At 35.3% G+C, this 16,223-nt stretch overlaps 6 protein-coding genes across 6 annotated transcripts; 2 read left to right on the plus strand and 4 right to left on the minus strand.

Annotated features, from left to right (window-relative positions):
* Positions 1-1,162: 1,162 nt before the first annotated feature.
* Positions 1,163-2,660, plus strand: HELRODRAFT_65856 (hypothetical protein; the record flags this gene model as incomplete). Its single annotated transcript, XM_009021671.1, has 5 exons — positions 1,163-1,340; positions 1,768-1,861; positions 2,029-2,089; positions 2,164-2,250; positions 2,493-2,660. 5 exons carry the CDS (start codon positions 1,163-1,165, stop codon positions 2,658-2,660), a joined length of 588 nt encoding a protein of 195 aa, XP_009019919.1.
* Positions 2,661-3,059: 399 nt separating this feature from the next.
* HELRODRAFT_161790 (hypothetical protein) lies at positions 3,060-4,703 on the minus strand (the record flags this gene model as incomplete). The annotated part of the gene is made up of 1 exon (XM_009021672.1): positions 3,060-4,703. One exon carries the CDS (start codon positions 4,701-4,703, stop codon positions 3,060-3,062), a length of 1,644 nt encoding a protein of 547 aa, XP_009019920.1.
* Positions 4,704-5,826: 1,123 nt separating this feature from the next.
* On the minus strand, positions 5,827-7,521 carry HELRODRAFT_161791 (hypothetical protein; the record flags this gene model as incomplete). Its single annotated transcript, XM_009021673.1, has 1 exon — positions 5,827-7,521. The coding sequence occupies one exon, from the start codon at positions 7,519-7,521 to the stop codon at positions 5,827-5,829; it is 1,695 nt and encodes a 564-aa protein (XP_009019921.1).
* Positions 7,522-9,865: 2,344 nt separating this feature from the next.
* HELRODRAFT_161792 (hypothetical protein) lies at positions 9,866-11,542 on the minus strand (the record flags this gene model as incomplete). Its single annotated transcript, XM_009021674.1, has 1 exon — positions 9,866-11,542. One exon carries the CDS (start codon positions 11,540-11,542, stop codon positions 9,866-9,868), a length of 1,677 nt encoding a protein of 558 aa, XP_009019922.1.
* A 502-nt stretch (positions 11,543-12,044) lies between these two features.
* On the minus strand, positions 12,045-14,480 carry HELRODRAFT_188730 (hypothetical protein). Its single transcript, XM_009021675.1, has 4 exons — positions 13,909-14,480; positions 13,690-13,808; positions 13,268-13,423; positions 12,045-12,484 (listed from the first exon to the last, which is right to left on the minus strand). Exons 1-4 carry the CDS (start codon positions 14,136-14,138, stop codon positions 12,240-12,242), a joined length of 750 nt encoding a protein of 249 aa, XP_009019923.1. The 5' UTR covers positions 14,139-14,480; the 3' UTR covers positions 12,045-12,239.
* Positions 14,481-15,044: 564 nt separating this feature from the next.
* HELRODRAFT_161794 (hypothetical protein) lies at positions 15,045-16,077 on the plus strand (the record flags this gene model as incomplete). Its single annotated transcript, XM_009021676.1, has 4 exons — positions 15,045-15,112; positions 15,200-15,447; positions 15,553-15,717; positions 15,962-16,077. 4 exons carry the CDS (start codon positions 15,045-15,047, stop codon positions 16,075-16,077), a joined length of 597 nt encoding a protein of 198 aa, XP_009019924.1.
* Positions 16,078-16,223: the final 146 nt, after the last annotated feature.

The following is a 16,223-nucleotide window of genomic DNA, read 5'->3' on the forward strand; positions in this document are numbered from 1 at the left end:
GTGTATACCCGTGTATGTGTGTGTGTTTGTTTGTGTTTGTGTGTGTGTGTGTGTGTGTGTGTGTGTGTGTGTGCGTTTGTGTGAAATGATCATCTTTTAATATTGTCGTCAAATTATATGGATTAATATTGTATTTAATATTAGTTAATACACACATGTATTTACATTTTCATTCATTATCATTCGTTTTTCATCCATTCATTTTTTATTCATTTTTACTTTCACGCCATCATCTTTAATGCCCCACTCTTCATTGTTGTCATAATTCACTTTTATTACACTGGCCTAGACACACAGCATGCATTCACTGACACGTAGGGTGCTGTAGTTTCGCCGTCACACCACACACACACACACACACACACACACACACACACACACACACACACACACACACACACACACACATACACACACACACACACATTCACGTGCGTATGTAGGTATGTAGGTAAAAATAAAAATACACCCTCATATACAAATAAAGGTATGCATAAAATGGGCATTCACTTGGATACAAATAAATTAATACACATGTCAACAATTATACACACATACAGACACATCAAACAGACAAACAGGCAGGCAGACAGACAGACAGATATGGGTTATTTGACCATTCATAAACATCTCATTTGGAATGCAATTATAATTGACCTCCAGGCAAATACTAAAAGTAAGATAAATGTATTAAATGGACGGCCACGATCGTCTGCCGGATCATTTTTCTAGACTGGGGGCCATCATTAGTCCATTTGTTGAGCTATATTCAGTAGTAAAGTTAACTTAACGTTTTTCTAAATACTGGTTTGTGATGCAGATATTTCAATTTGTTATACATATTTCATATTAGTGTGTGGTGTGTGTGTGTGTGTGTGTGTGTGTGTGTGTGTGTGTGTGTGTGTGTGTGTCCTACATTGACAATTTCACTGACTATTGCTGTTTAAAGCAGAATATTTTCAATTAAAAAATGTAAAAATGTTTAGTTCTGTGGTTGATATTATTGTTCTTGGGTTGTTTATAATACGGGCATGTTATTATCGCTCAGACATTAATTTAACTAAGTTCCGAAAAAACACTAATTCATGGCATCTCACCGGGTTCAGGTACGTAGAAAATTATTTTTTTCGACACTTAAATAATTACATAATATTTATCAAATATGATTAAATTAATAATTACAAATAAAGTAACTTTAAAAAAAACATCAACCAAGCAATGGTGCACTTTTTCTCGCCTCTGGTGGCTGTATGATTTAAAATGGCAGTGCCCCTTCAAGTCGGCCAAGGTCATCGTGCGACATCTAGAAGGCAAACACAAACCTATATATCACCCTTTAAGTAAGAAGTAATCAGTAAAATGTAAACTGTGTATGTGTGTAATCGTAATGTAATCTAATTCTAACTAAACTAAAGTTATATAATATACTAATATAATACTATTATGATTATATAACTTAGCAGGTCGTACAATTTTTTAAATTATTATAACTATACTATTATTTTTATTTCTTATGCTACATTGCTACAGAACGTATTGTATTGTAATTATTGTATCTTTTTAACCATAGTGATTATGAGTAGTAATGTATTCTGAATAAAATTGTATTTTATTGTTTGTATTATTTTGTATTTAAATTAAAATATTAATGTGAAATTTTAATATGTGTTGAAATGTAATTATTATTGTGAAAATATTATTTTTTCTATATTTTATAATAAAATAAACAATTGTTTTATTATTAATTATTTTTGAAACATTCAACAGGTGACATCGGGGACCATGTTGTAGTAATTAATACTCAACACATGGCAATGGAGGGTGAACTCTGGCGAACATTTAAGTTATTTCATCATACTGGGTTTGTATGTTTGTGGGTGTATGTGTGTATTTTAGTGTTTGTGTGTCTGTCTCTTTCTCTGTGTGTAAAAATGAGAGAAAGAAATGGTACATGTGTGTGTGTGTGTTTGTGTGTGTGAGTGTGTGTGTGTGTGTGGGGAGGTTGTAGTACAATTTTTTATTTTTCAGGTACCCTGGCGGTTTTTCGGCAACAAGGGCTTACAAAGTCCACAATGAAGACCCTACAAAGGTATTTTATTTTAATCATTTCACACACACACATACATTATAAAAGGTATTACCAATAATTTTTATTTATTTCAGTTAATAAGAAAAATAATATACAGCAATATTAAAGGGACTCTACTAAGAAGGCCTATGATGGAGAAATTGTACTTATACAAAGATGAGGTCTTCATTTATTTTTCTTTTAACTCCAATTTTTATTTTATAAACCAATTTTTATTTTGAATAATCATTTAGTTTTTGAATAAAATAATAAATTAATAATTTTATTGTGATGTATTAACGTTATAGTCTTATTCTTTTTCATTTTAAAATTGATTTTCTGGTTTGAAATCATATTTTTTTAATTTTAAGTAAATAAATTCATTGATGTTGTTATTTTAGTATATATTTCTCTATTTTTTCAGAATATTCCAGATGAAATTTTGAAAAATATAACCGGCCAAATACCTCAAATTATGCAAGTTCCTAAGAAGTTGAAAGATTTTTCAGAAGAAGAGAGGAGATCATTCCCAAAACTCTTTGATTGGTTAACATTATTTAGTTTATTTTTAATTATTCTTTTTAAATATTAAAGATTTTAATTTGTTTTTTGGTTTGTCTGTTGATTAATTATAAATATTTTATTTATTTATTTTTTATTTATTTGTTAATAGTATAATTTTTTTTATTTCAATCACAGGCCTGAAGATTATGTGCTAGAAGATACGAAAATTTGTGGTAACTCTTGATTGAATGCCACATTTCTCAAAATTGTTGATTTATCTTTCAAGTTTTCAAGTTTTTTAACACAAAAAAAATTAAACAATCCAATGTCTGAACTGAAATGAGTTATAATAATTAAAACGCACATGCAATCACAAATGGAGATACATTTATAACGAGACTTTCAACGTATTCATTCGTTACAAAACGTTCAATTTTGATTTCACTTCCAGTTTTCGACGCGGCCACATTTTTATGTTTTTAGGTGGCTATCTTTGATTTGGCTGGATTTTCTTTTCAGTTTTTTCGTGGAAAGCGACAAATATCAGGTTGAAGATGAACTCGACCAGTTCGGCCAGTGTCATGATTGTTATTCCAAGCCAGAGACTGAGACTTCCTCCTATCGATGATAACATCGTCTCTGGTGTTATCATCTCTTTATCTTCGATAAGAAGGGGTTTGTTAGATTCAAAAACGATATTTACCTGAAGAAAATTCTTCTTTATCAGGGTTAATTCATTTAATTTTTTGATAATCTCGGTGTCGTTCATCGTGCCGTTACTTTTCTGGTTGGCCAGGTCCTCGTAACTTTTGAAAAGATCCGGGTGAATAGTTTTATACATTCCATTCTTCACGTAACTTTTATAAACGGACAGATGTTGAGTGACGTCGGGCCAGCTGGCGTACAATCCTTGATAATCATAACGTATTTCGGAGCAAGGAGCTGAACACTTCTTCAAACACGGCGATGATTTGATCTGTAACGCTTTTTTCTGGCAAGTCAGTAATTTGACGATATCAGGCAACAGTTTATTTCCGTTTCCGTAATATAAAGACGCGTTTTGGGGACCATTGTAATCACCGCCAATGTTTGACATATTTCCACAAGACTTGTAGTAAACTTTTTCCAGTTGCGCTTTCAAAAATAAGTGATCTATAGAAACACAATTGCACTGATCGACGACCTGCTGTTGCAAGCAGTACTCGATGCAGTCCTCCCTGCTGTACAAGTGGCCGGTCTCATCGGGGCTGAAATTATTTTGATCAGTACAGTCTTCTTTGTTATATGGAGAATGCAGTCTTGTTCGGTTGATCATCTGAATGTAAAAAGTGCTCTCTGTCCCAGGACTGAGACTCAATCCATTCTTCATGTCACCCCTTGTGCCCGGGTAGTGAGCTTTTATTCGCACGCCTGTAGCTTTTGATGTCAGGCCTCCAAATTGATAAAGGCCAGGCATGACAACGCTAGGGAAGTTGTTGATGTATAGAATCAAACTCATCGATCTCACGCTGCCTTTCTCTTCTTTCCTCACATCAATCTCGTAGCATTTGTAATAGTTCGAGTCCCACTGGCTTCTTAGAGTTACGTTTGGTTCGTACCTCATCCAGTCCCAGCCATTGAAACTGTAGTTCATTATTAAATTGGTATCACTATCCGAGTCGTCTAGTAAATTACGTAAAGGAAAATTAGAAAAATATCCACCGGGAGATTCGAGATCTTTTATCAAGTCTTCGGCATCGTGCTTCGATAACTCCGAGACATTTTTCATCAAAGTGTCGTAATCGGTTTTTATTGTGGCCTCCATCACGTTCTTCAAATGTTGGGACCAGGAAAGAATATCCGTGTACTCTGGTTTCGCCATCAGAATTGGGTTCAAGTTGCAAACAGTCACCGTGGGAAAGACTGGTTCTTCGCTCTGCTCCGTGATTGTCGTCATGAAGGGGTAGTTGAAATAATTAACGATCAACGACTGGAGCTGCCATGCCAACACACCCGAACACACCATTACGACGAGAGACCATGTAAACGCTACAAAATTTTGTTTGGACTTCACAATCCTTGAGATCCCTCTAATCGTTACTGTCTCGCAAAACAGTTTCACCTCTTCCACTATTTTATTTTTATTAACCATTTTTCAACGGCACTAAGTTTATTTAGAAAACATTTCGCCTGTAATTATTTTAATAACGAAAAAATTATACTCTTAAGCGGTAAGCAACAGGTGATTGAGGTTGTAAAAACTACACCACGCATACGTCGAACTCTCAAATATATATGCCTTCCCCAATTACGGAACTAATCAGTCGCATTGATCGCTGCAGAGGCTTCCGAGTGAACGTGAAGTTCATCAGTTAATTTGGGATGTCATTAGAAGTTTATGAGGCATGCAGTTGGAACATTTCATAGTCAATAGATGCTAATTCGTTAAAAGGTAGAGTGTTAGTGGTACAGTGGCGAAATTTCGCCCACTATTAAACTGCCGATAAGATTCATCACGCCTAATGTTTGTTAATATTGTCTGCAAGCCTTTGGATAAAAACAAGAGCTATAGAGCATTTCATTTCGACTAGTCAATTGTTACAGATATTAATATTTATGTATACATTGTCTTTTTTCTAAATATAAATCTATGCTTACTCTATTCCTAATATAACGCCTTTGTTATCCACCAAACGTTCAGTGTATGTAATATTGAATAACACAGTGTAAAGTTTACCACTAAAGGAATGGTGATGGTATATCAATTGCTATCGAAATATACGTCTTTGCAGGTTTGAAAATAACATTTTGTGTTGGTTATTATTAGCTGTCTACTTATTGCTTTAATAAAAATGTTGATTTTGTAATGTGTATGTCTTGGTTGGTTTAGTATGATACGTGTGTGTGTGTGTGTGTGTGTGTGTGTGTGTGTGTGTGTGTGTGTGTGTGTGTGTGTTATGTTTTTTTTCAAAGTAAATTCGGCGTTGAGTTCAGGAACTAAACGTAACGTTTGTTCGTTCTAATCATCATCTTACAGTCTAACACGCACAGAAAATTTATTCATATAATATAAGAAAAAGTGTATGCAAAAAAACGTTAAAACGGTTTGAAAATTATTCAAAATGTAATTAACTAAAACTTCGGTGCATCAACATTGGCAAAGAAATGTAGTGAATGTGTTGATTAATTAATTGATGAAACTATAAAAATATCGATCACTCGTTTGACAGGCGGTAGCAAATCTGCTCACATCCACCGAACGAACATCTCATGTTTCAAAATTTGTCATCAGGCGGCATGCTTTTAATTACCGTTGCAGCTCTTTTCGGTTGAATCTCTTTTTTCCTGCCGACAGACAAAACGATCAAATTAAAAATGAACTCGGCCACTTCAGCCAGCGTCATAATCGTTATGCCCAGCCATAAACTCAGACTGCCCCCAACCGAGGACAGCATGGTGATCGAGGTCATCGTCGCCTCGTCCTTCACGATGTATGGCTTGTCGGATTCGAAGACGATGTTTATCTGCAGAAAGTTATTTTTGATCAAGTCCAGTTGCTTCAACTTGTCGATGGCGTGTTTCTCATCCATGCTTCCTTTTACAACCTGGCTGTCCAATTCGTCGTATGCTTCGAAGAGACTCGCGTTGACCATTCTCGAAGTAGTGTTTCTTACGTAGCTTCTGTAGACGGACAGGTGCTGAGTGACGTCGGGCCAATCGGCATAGAGGCTGCGGTAATCGTAATAAACTTCTTTGCAGGGTACCTTGCATGCGTTCAGACAGGAATTGGATTCGTTCATTAAAATTGATTTCTGACATGCCAACATTTTCACAAATTCTGGTAAAACTTTACTAGTGTTTGAGTAATAATTTGCAGAATTTTTTGGCCCGTTGAAGCTGGCCAGGCTTTTGTCACTGCCGCCGATATTCGACATGTTTCCACAAAAAGTATAACTGGCTTTTTGTTGCTGAGATTTTGAAGAGAGATGTTCTAACGACAAACATTTGCAGACATCGACGACTTTTTGTTGAATGCAATAGTCTGTACAATCTTCTCTGCTATAAAAGTATCCGCTAATATTGGGCGTGAAGTTGAAATCGTCGGTGCAATCATCTGCACTGTATGGATAGTGCAGTCTGCTTCTGTTGACCATCTGTATGTAAAGGGTGCTTTCAGTTCCCGGACTGAGGTTCAAACCGTTCTTCATTTCACCTCTCGTGCCTGGAAGGTGAATTGTGATCCTGACACCAGTGGCTTTGGATGTTAAGCTGCCCAGCTGATACTGGCCTGGGAGTAGAGCAGTAGGGAAGTTGTTGATGTAGAGAATCAAACTCATCGATCTTATATTTCCTCTGTTTTGGCTTTTGATTTCTGTTTTGAAACAGTTGTAATAGTTGGAATCCCACTGATCCAAAATATCCACACTCGCATTGGATCTCACCCAGTCCCACCCAACGAGACTTGAGTCGACAATCAAATCCTTGCTAACGTCGGTGTCATTTTTTTGGTTGAAAACTTGAAAATTTGCAAAATAACCGCCCGGCGACTCGAGGTCTCTCACTAGATTCTGCGCGTCTTTTTTGGGAATATTTGGATAATATTGAGCCAAAGCATCGTAGTTGGTGTTGTTCAATGCGTGCTCGACGTTTTTCAAATGTTGGGACCATGATAGCAGATCTGTGTACTCTTTCTTAACCATTAGAATTGGATTTAAATTGCAGATGGTCACAGTGGGAAAGACTGGATCAACATCTTGCTCTGTGATCGTCGTCGTGATTGGAAACGTGAAGTATTTCACGAACAAGAGACACAACTGCCATATAAGGAAACTGGAGCATGTGATGACCGCAACCAGCCACAGTACGGCCACAACAATTCTTTTCGATTTCACGATTCTTGCCACTCCTCTGATTGTAACTGTTTCGCAGAACAACTTCACTTCTTCAGCTATTTTAAGCCAGTCAACCATTGCTCAAGGACAATCCAACGTATTAAATTGAAAATAATTTATCCCGTTTATAATTAAATATTATGAAACGCGTGTAAACTTATTTCAGCGCAATACGTCCCTTTAAATATTTCAACAACAACAAACACACTCCAGGTAGTTGCATGCTATTGTTGCATCCTAATTAACCAGTCGGACAAATGAGAAAATAAATAACGGAAACCGTTATGGAATCAAAAAGGCATTCTAGGAACGTGCATTATAATGTCCTGCTAATGGAATTGACATTTTGATGGAAAAATATAATGAAAAGAAGTGATCGATACGTGTAGATAGATCGATAGTCATCGATCTACATAATTTCATCTCATCCAGGTACTGCGCGTTTGTGTGGGTTGTAATTTGCTTTGTCTAATTACAGGTAAAATTATTAATGTGAAACTTAGGATGATACGTTCCATGCTGTTTTTTCATCTGCATTCATACCCGCCAGCCAGCCAGCAGCAATCATTTCATGGGTTGGTTTCATTCCAGCGTTTTATTGTGGGATCTGTCAGGGATGAGTTAATTGTAAAATATCAAAAATAAAATATTAAATCATAAACATCGCTTGTTCTAGAGTTTTTAATAAAATATTAAATCATAAACATCGCTTGTTCTAGAGTTTTTAATAAATTCTTTATAGTTTACCAAAAATTTTGAAAGAATCACAGAAAGTACATTTAGTATTTTTGTGTACATTACATTAAGAAAATTTTACATGCAAACCAAACCATTCCAACATATTTTGGGTGAATAAAAAAGATATCTAACCTTCCGAAAACAAATTTATTATTTGGTTAGTTCAAATTTGTACCACTGAACAGATATAACAAGTGAAATAAAACTGATCAAACGCCAGAATGCAAGTAATTCATGCTTTTGAAGATATTTTTAATAATTATCACATATCAATGCCGAATTGTTCATTATGAATGGCCACTTAATGTCATATTTCAATGACTGTAATGACATGAAATCAATATACGGCTTTTGGTTAAAACTATGTACGTACATGATGCATGTTCCTGTCTGTCTGTCTGTTTGTCTGTCTGTGTCTGGTTTGTTTACTTATTTTTAATTACTGACTAAAATTTAATATAATAATAATAATAATAATAATAATAATAATAATAATAATAATAATAATGGTTTATATAATAGTAGTAATAATAATCGTTTTAATAATAGTTAATAATATTGATTTAAAAAATTAAAATAATTTTGTTGTCGTTGGATATGCCATGCTAACATTAGAAATAAAGAGAAAACTCCATCCACGTCGCGTTGTCGAGTTCTAACTTCATATTTAACGTTATGGTTATTTGGTTTTATCATTGTTACCAATAGAAACCAAGTGAATCATACTTCATCCATATTAATTGAAAAGTTAGTCGCTATGTTAGCTACTGTTTCGCCACTGTATATTTCTTTCTTCTTAAGGTATTTATGAATCGCTCTTTAACTATTTTTATATTTATTTTACAAATTAACATCAGCAATTTGTAGTTTTACAATATTTTTTTATTACAAACTTCGTAAAAAAAAATCTACGAAAGCTACGAAAAAAAGCTACGAAAAAAATTGTCCCGTAAAAAATTGAAAATTTATTGGAAAAAATGTTTATCTTTTATAATAAATGTTTGAATGTAGACAACTAAAAAAATAGAAATGAAACATTGAGACAGAAGGAAATATTTAAAAAAACGATTCGTGCACATAAGTTTAAAGAATATTTTTCATTTTATGTTCAATTTCATCTTTCATTCCTCTATACGGAAATTACAACACATTCATTTTATAAGAAATAATTTGAAAACTAATTTTAAAATTTAGTTTTCGTTGATTATTTCACTGTCAACTTCTTTCTTTCTGCCGAGAGCAAGAGCAGCCAGATTGAACAAGAACTCTGCCAGTTCGGCTAACGTCATAGAGACTATGCTTGCCCATCGACAGGCTGAAACACCGACCCTTCAGATGGCAACATCGTTCGTGACTCTATCAACTCCCCGTCTTTTACACTGAACGGCCTGTCTGAATCGAAGACGATATTCCCATGTAGGAAATTCTTTCTCAGGAGAGTCAGTTTTTCATAAAATATAAGACATCATTTGACGATTAAAAAGTGAACGGTGATGGTGCGTAGGCTTTGCTGAATAAATAATTGACTGCTGTCGTGTGCTTAAAATATATAATGGCATAAATTTAAAATAAGTGAATAAATAAATTAATTTATAAATTGTTGTTAATTTTCATGTGTTTCGTGGAATATATTAAACTGTTGCCTTTCAGAGTATTTCAAAAAATTTATTCTTTATTCTACATTTCAAAATTTCTTTGGAAACGCGTCAACTGTGATTTTTTTCATTTTCACTTTCCTTCCGCTGAAGGTGAGGACGATGATATGGAAAACGAACTCTAAAAGTTCCACCATGGTCATCACAGTAATCCCGAGCCAGAGACTCAAACTGCCACCAATTGACGACAGCATCGTCTGCGAAGTAATCATCTCCTTATCTTGAATGGAGTAGGGCTTGTCCGATTCAAAAACGATGTTCAATTGGAGAAAATTTTTTTCTATCTGCTTCAGGTCGCTCAAATTTTTTAGGATTTCCTCGTCCGGCATGGTGCCACTTGTTTTATGGCTGTCCAGGAGGGTGTGCTCTGGGAAGAGAAGTTTATGTCTCAGTCTGGTGGTTGAGTTTGTTATGTAGCGTCTGAAGATGGGCAGATGTCTGGTGATGTCAGGCCAGTCAACAAACAATCCTTGGTAGTCGTAATAAACTTCGTTGCAAGGGACCAAACATTTGTTCAAACACGAGGTGGTGTTCGTTTGCAATGTTTTGCGCTGACAAGCCAACAGTTTCATGAACTCGGGTAGAAAGTAGGTCGTGTTTGCGTAGAGGATCGGTGAGTTTTTTGGGCCGTTGTAAATGCTCAGTCTGTCGTTTTCATTGCTGCTAATGTGTGACATGTTGCCGCACGATATGTAGTTTGCTTGCTTCAACTGTGTGTCCGAATGTAAGTGGTCGATGGATACACATTTGCAAGCGTCAACTACTTTTTGTTGTATGCAGTAGTCCATGCAAGCCTCCCTACTGTACAGGTATCCGCTCTCGCCTGGAGTCTCGTTGTCGACATCTGTGCAATCCTCTTTGTTGTACGGATAATGCAGTCTAGATCTGTTGACCATTCTTATGTAGAACGTACTTTCTGTTCCTGGTCTCAAATTCATTCCACTCTTCATATCGCCTCTCGTGTTTGGGGAATGAATTTTTATCCGAACTCCCGTAGCTTTGGACGTAAGTGCGGTGAGATAGTAGGACCCGGGTAACACAACTTTTGGGAAGTTGTGCAGATAAAAAATCAAACTCATGGATCTGACGCGTTTTCTATCCTCATTATTCAAGGTAACCTTCAAGCAGTTGGCGTAGTTCGAGTCCCAGAGAGGCTCCGAAGATGCGTTCCGCTCATAATTTATCCAATCCCAGTCCACCAGATTTTGATCTATGATCAGTTCCGTGTTGACGATCGATTTTAAATCCATTACCGGAAAGTTTGCAAAATATCCACCAGCCGTCCTCAGATCTTTCACTATCGTCTCAAACTCGGCCCTCGATATGGTTGGATAAAGAATGGCCAGGTCATCGTAGTTGAGTTTCAATCTGGCGTCTTGAATATTCTGCAAATGACGAGACCACGAGAGGACACTTGTGAATCTTTCCTCTGCCATTAGAATCGGATTCAAATGGCAAACCGTTACCGTCGGAAAGACAGGATCGACGTTTTGTTCCGTCATGGTTGTGGTGAACGGGTGACTCAGGTAGCTCTCTATCAGGCTGCTGATTTGCCATATCAACAGGCCGGAACAAGTGAGAACCGCCAGCGAATAGAGAGCCGCGATAACGGTTTGTTTCGACTTCACAATGTTCGACACGCCTCTGATGGTCACCTTCTCACAGAACAACTTTAATTCCTCAACGAATTTCTTCCAGTCCAACATCTTTCAGGCAAGAAACAACATTTTACAAATTCTTTAAATCATATTCTATCGAAACTAATCTTTCTAAATTTCTAAATAGTTTCTTATGTTAGCAAAATATCAAACGGAATACGACGTAATAACATTTCCTTACCTTATATACACGCACGATTATGACGGCGAACACCAACGGCACTTGTTTCTGATCTCAACACAGCCAGCCATTAAGCCAATCAATACTTGAATCACTCGTTGAAATGTTGACAACATTTTGAGGTGCACCAACAATGGGAACATTAAAATTTTATTCATTCGAAATTTTTTTCATTTTCAACAAACCTGTCATTTTTCTCAGTGTATACCTCCTCAATTACATTGAAAGCAGATGTGTTAAATTTTTTTGAAGTAGTCCCTGCTAATGTTTAAAAAAAAGTGTCGCAACTTTACAATCTTTACAACATAATTTGCGAATCGTAAACACTTGAAACTTCTGCTAAAGTGAAGTAATAAACCGACTTCTAAGAAACTGGGGGCTTCATTTATTAAAAAATGATTAATTTGATGGTGATTTCCCCTGAGCTATACACACAAATTTATTTTATAATTACAACAATTCTACAGTACAGAAATATAAACAAAATAAAAAATATCGCTGTTAAATATTATTATTGAAACGGCAATTAAAATGTAAAAATTAAAAATTAAGAAAAAAAAAGGTTTATGCATTGCTCGTCTTAGACATGTACATAGATACCGGTTCATTATCTTCAGCCTTCTTGGCTTGCACCATGCCATCTATGAGAAAGATTAATGACGTAATTCCGGCCAGTGATGTACCGACTATACCGAGAAAAAAAGCCCAGGTGAGGACACCGCCCGGCCCGTTCAAACTCATCGGAGTTAGGAGTCCGTCGGTGAGCGTCATTGAGCCGAATAGTCCAAGCCCAACACTGCAAAAGATGGCTGTTCCGGGTGCAAGGTTTTTTTTTTAAATAAAAAATAGAAATTGAATTTATTAATATTGCTGCAACCAAATAAAACATCAATTATTATTATTATATATTATTATAATAATTATTATTATTATTATCATCAGTTCTTAGAGTGCAACCGAAGTTAAATAGCTCCATTAGCAAATATCTATACGTCGACATCCTCGACCAGGCAGTAGAACGTAACGCACTGTATGCACTCTTTCTATCATTGGTAACCTTGCGAAAATGTATCTCATTGACTATCACATGCTATCTTGCTATCAAAAAAAGTATCTATGTAAGAGTTTACACACGCGTAGGTACATATAATGTTAACTAAGTAAATTTCCAAACATGTGTTGATTTAGATACTTGTATGTTATAAATCTTAAAGTTAATTTTTATCCTATCAGGTCTATGCTTGCCAATGTTGGTATGGTAGTCAAGGACGAAATTTCACTATATTCTTATTATTTTTCTGTCGTTTTTACAGTTTAATTTAAAAAAAATTTAAAAAAAATGTTTAATTGAATTTTCCTTGCGCCTGAAGCTTTTACAAAGTCGTGTTGCACTTGTCACAAATACGCTCACGGGTAAATTTCGAACTTATTAACGCTCCTTTAAAAAAACATTTTATATTTCCATGTTGATAAAATTCGCTACAACATTTTGGATAATTTACCAATTAATTCTTAAACTTAATCGAATTAATTCAAAAGTTAAGAAGTTTAAATTCAATTTAATTAAAAATGAGAAAAAATTATATTTATACCGCCAATAAGAAGGATGATGGCGACGATAAAGATGATTTTATAGTTTGGAAGTTTGATGTAAACGAGGCAGCACAGGTACATGCATTGTACAACGAAGGCTAATAACATTATGACGAATCCCATGGCATAAGTTATTTGGGCTGCCCTAAACCAACCTGATGTGATGCGTGCGTGAGTGTTCTTGTGTGTGTGTGTGTGTGTTTGTTTGTGTGTGTGTGTGTTTGCGTGTGTGTGGGCGAGTGAAGTTAGAGAGGAAATTATTAATAAACGAATGATCGTCAATGAAATTATGGTATGAACAATTTGAATGACTGAAAGAATGAAAGTTTTTAAATGAATGAAAATATAACTTTAAAAAAAAGTATTGTCGGTTACTGATTAGTTGATATTGTCTCTTTAAATTTTTCTTCCCCTAACCAACCTTTAGTCTCGTAGGGCGTACCCGAATTACAATTATTTTCGGTGTTGCAAGCCGAGTACAAGCCGATCCAGGCACTGTGCTTCTCCGGATCGATTTGAAATTGTTTCGGTACTAACAGCCTGTTGTTCAATTAAAGATAGTATCGTTAAAATTACCGATAAATCATCGAAAAAAGACGCCGACAAATCTACCGGCAAAACTACCGAGAAAATTACCGACCTTTCGATCCACGGTTCTCTCATAACCATCCAATATGGAGATACGAGACTTACGAGTACGAATATTAGTACCAATATGAAGAGGATGAAACTGATGATGTTGAGGACGCTGAATTTGTTCTTCATGTAACTCGGTTTACCGGTTGGCACTGTCGGTTCTGGAGTCGATATCATGAAACCGATACTACCCATGCTGGCATCGTTCCGTGAGCTATCCGCTTTTGTCGACATTTTTTAAAACTTTTACGTTTATTCGTTTTAATTTTATTATGCTGATTTAGATGTTAAAGGAATAAAAAATGACATTAAACAATAAAAAATTAATGATCATAATGACATAATGTAATTTATTTTGTTATAATATCTGTGATGGCTGATTATTTTTAAAAATTTGTTTTGATTATCAAAAATGAATAAAATCAAATCAATAAATAACTTTGACTACAATAATGTTGGTTTATAAAATTCGTCCGGATTATAAACAATAGGCTGAAATTTGTGTTAACACCACGAATGAACATTAAAGCTAGTACAATATAACAACATACAATGCAACTTCTAAAGGTAAACAAAGGTAATACAGGTAACTTGATAACATAAACAAGAGCAATTTATAGAGCGCTTAACAATAGTTGTGTAGTACATCAATGGTACAATTAACGTTCATTTTATCTTAAATATATGTAGTTTTAACAAAAAAATAATTACTGTTTAATTATGGGTATATGTCAGTATATTACATATCTATGTATATATATATATATTTATGTGTGTGTACGTATATAGTATCATCATTACCATGGTTATGTTTAAAAACAGATCGTTTGGACTGCTTCAAAAATTCTATTTAAAGCTATTTATTACACAAATTTATTAAACTCGCTACTTTAAAATCTATCAATCATTCAATCAATTAATTAATCAATCAATTAAATAATCATTAGCTTATAAAACTAGTTTAAAAACTAAACTTATAATTACTTTATACTAGATTTTTCGTCTCACTATTCAATACAGTACTACTACTACTACTACTGCTACTACTGACGCTATTACTACGGCTACTACTACTACTACTATTGACAATAATAATAATAAGAGCAATAGTAGTATACAAATTTCTATAATAATATTATCATGGCGACTGTATTTTCATTTGAGCACATCTGCAAGCCTAAAACATTGGACGTTGTTACGGATCCCAAGTAATTTTCAACTTTTTTTTATTGATTATTTTCAATAATTTTTTTTTGTTAAAGATTATTTCACGTTACTAAATTAACTAACGAAAGCTGTCCAATAGGCGAGTGCTTAAAACCTTACAAGAGCCTCAACTACCTGAGTGGTGACGGCCTTTCCAAGGTTTGGTCTGGCAGACCCCACTATGACCCGAGGTCACTCGGCTGGCAGAAACATCACGAAAAGATGGCCTTGCCTCGGGAGAGGGTGCCTGGACAGATGACCTTCGAAAGTGAAGATGATTGGAGAGCGTGGCAGAAGAAGAGGGATGCCTATGATTCAAAATTGCCCGGTGGACTAGGTTTTTCATTTTTTGAAAATTAAGACCAAAATAATTTTGAAGTTGGATTTGGTTTTATTTTTCATAATTTTTTTTTTTAAATATTTCTTAATTGATACCTACTAGGTTACAAATTCGCCACCCCTCCCGAATTCAAACTGAACGGGCACGCCTTCTCCCCCTACAACCTGTACAGGATGGGCCGACCGCCGCTAAATTTGAATGATGCCCAGGACCCGCTACCCCCTCGCGATGACAGCACCTTCCCATTCATCCAACATGAACCTAAAGGTCATCTCTTTTTGTTTGATTGATTTAGTTTACTTTTTGAAATAGTTTTTCATCTGGTTAAAAAATGTTTTGCTAAAGCCTTTATAATACCTTGATAAGAAAATGTTATTCAAAATAATTGAAATAGATCGTTAAGCAATCAATCATTTTTAAGCAATATTTTCAACCACACCCACACACAGACATACACGCACACACAGGCATACACGCACACATACGCACACACAAACATACACATACACAGGTTTCTACGGATGCTACCACAACGAGTTGGACGTACACAACAACGGGGGGTTCAGGTTCTCCAGGAGGGAGCCGTCATATCCGTGTGCTTGCAAGGGATCTGCCATCATGTACTAGCCGGGATTGGTTGGGTTAGGGTTAGGGTTAGTAGATTCAGTGGATTATTTCACGATATATACTTTTTCAATTCATCTACTGTTTAGATTTAGTAATTAGTTTTTCCAGTTTTTCCAACTTATAAGAGGAGACGATGTTTTAAAATT

The sequence above is a fragment of the Helobdella robusta genome (assembly GCF_000326865.2).
Source record: "Helobdella robusta unplaced genomic scaffold HELROscaffold_3, whole genome shotgun sequence".
NCBI lineage: Eukaryota > Metazoa > Annelida > Clitellata > Rhynchobdellida > Glossiphoniidae > Helobdella > Helobdella robusta.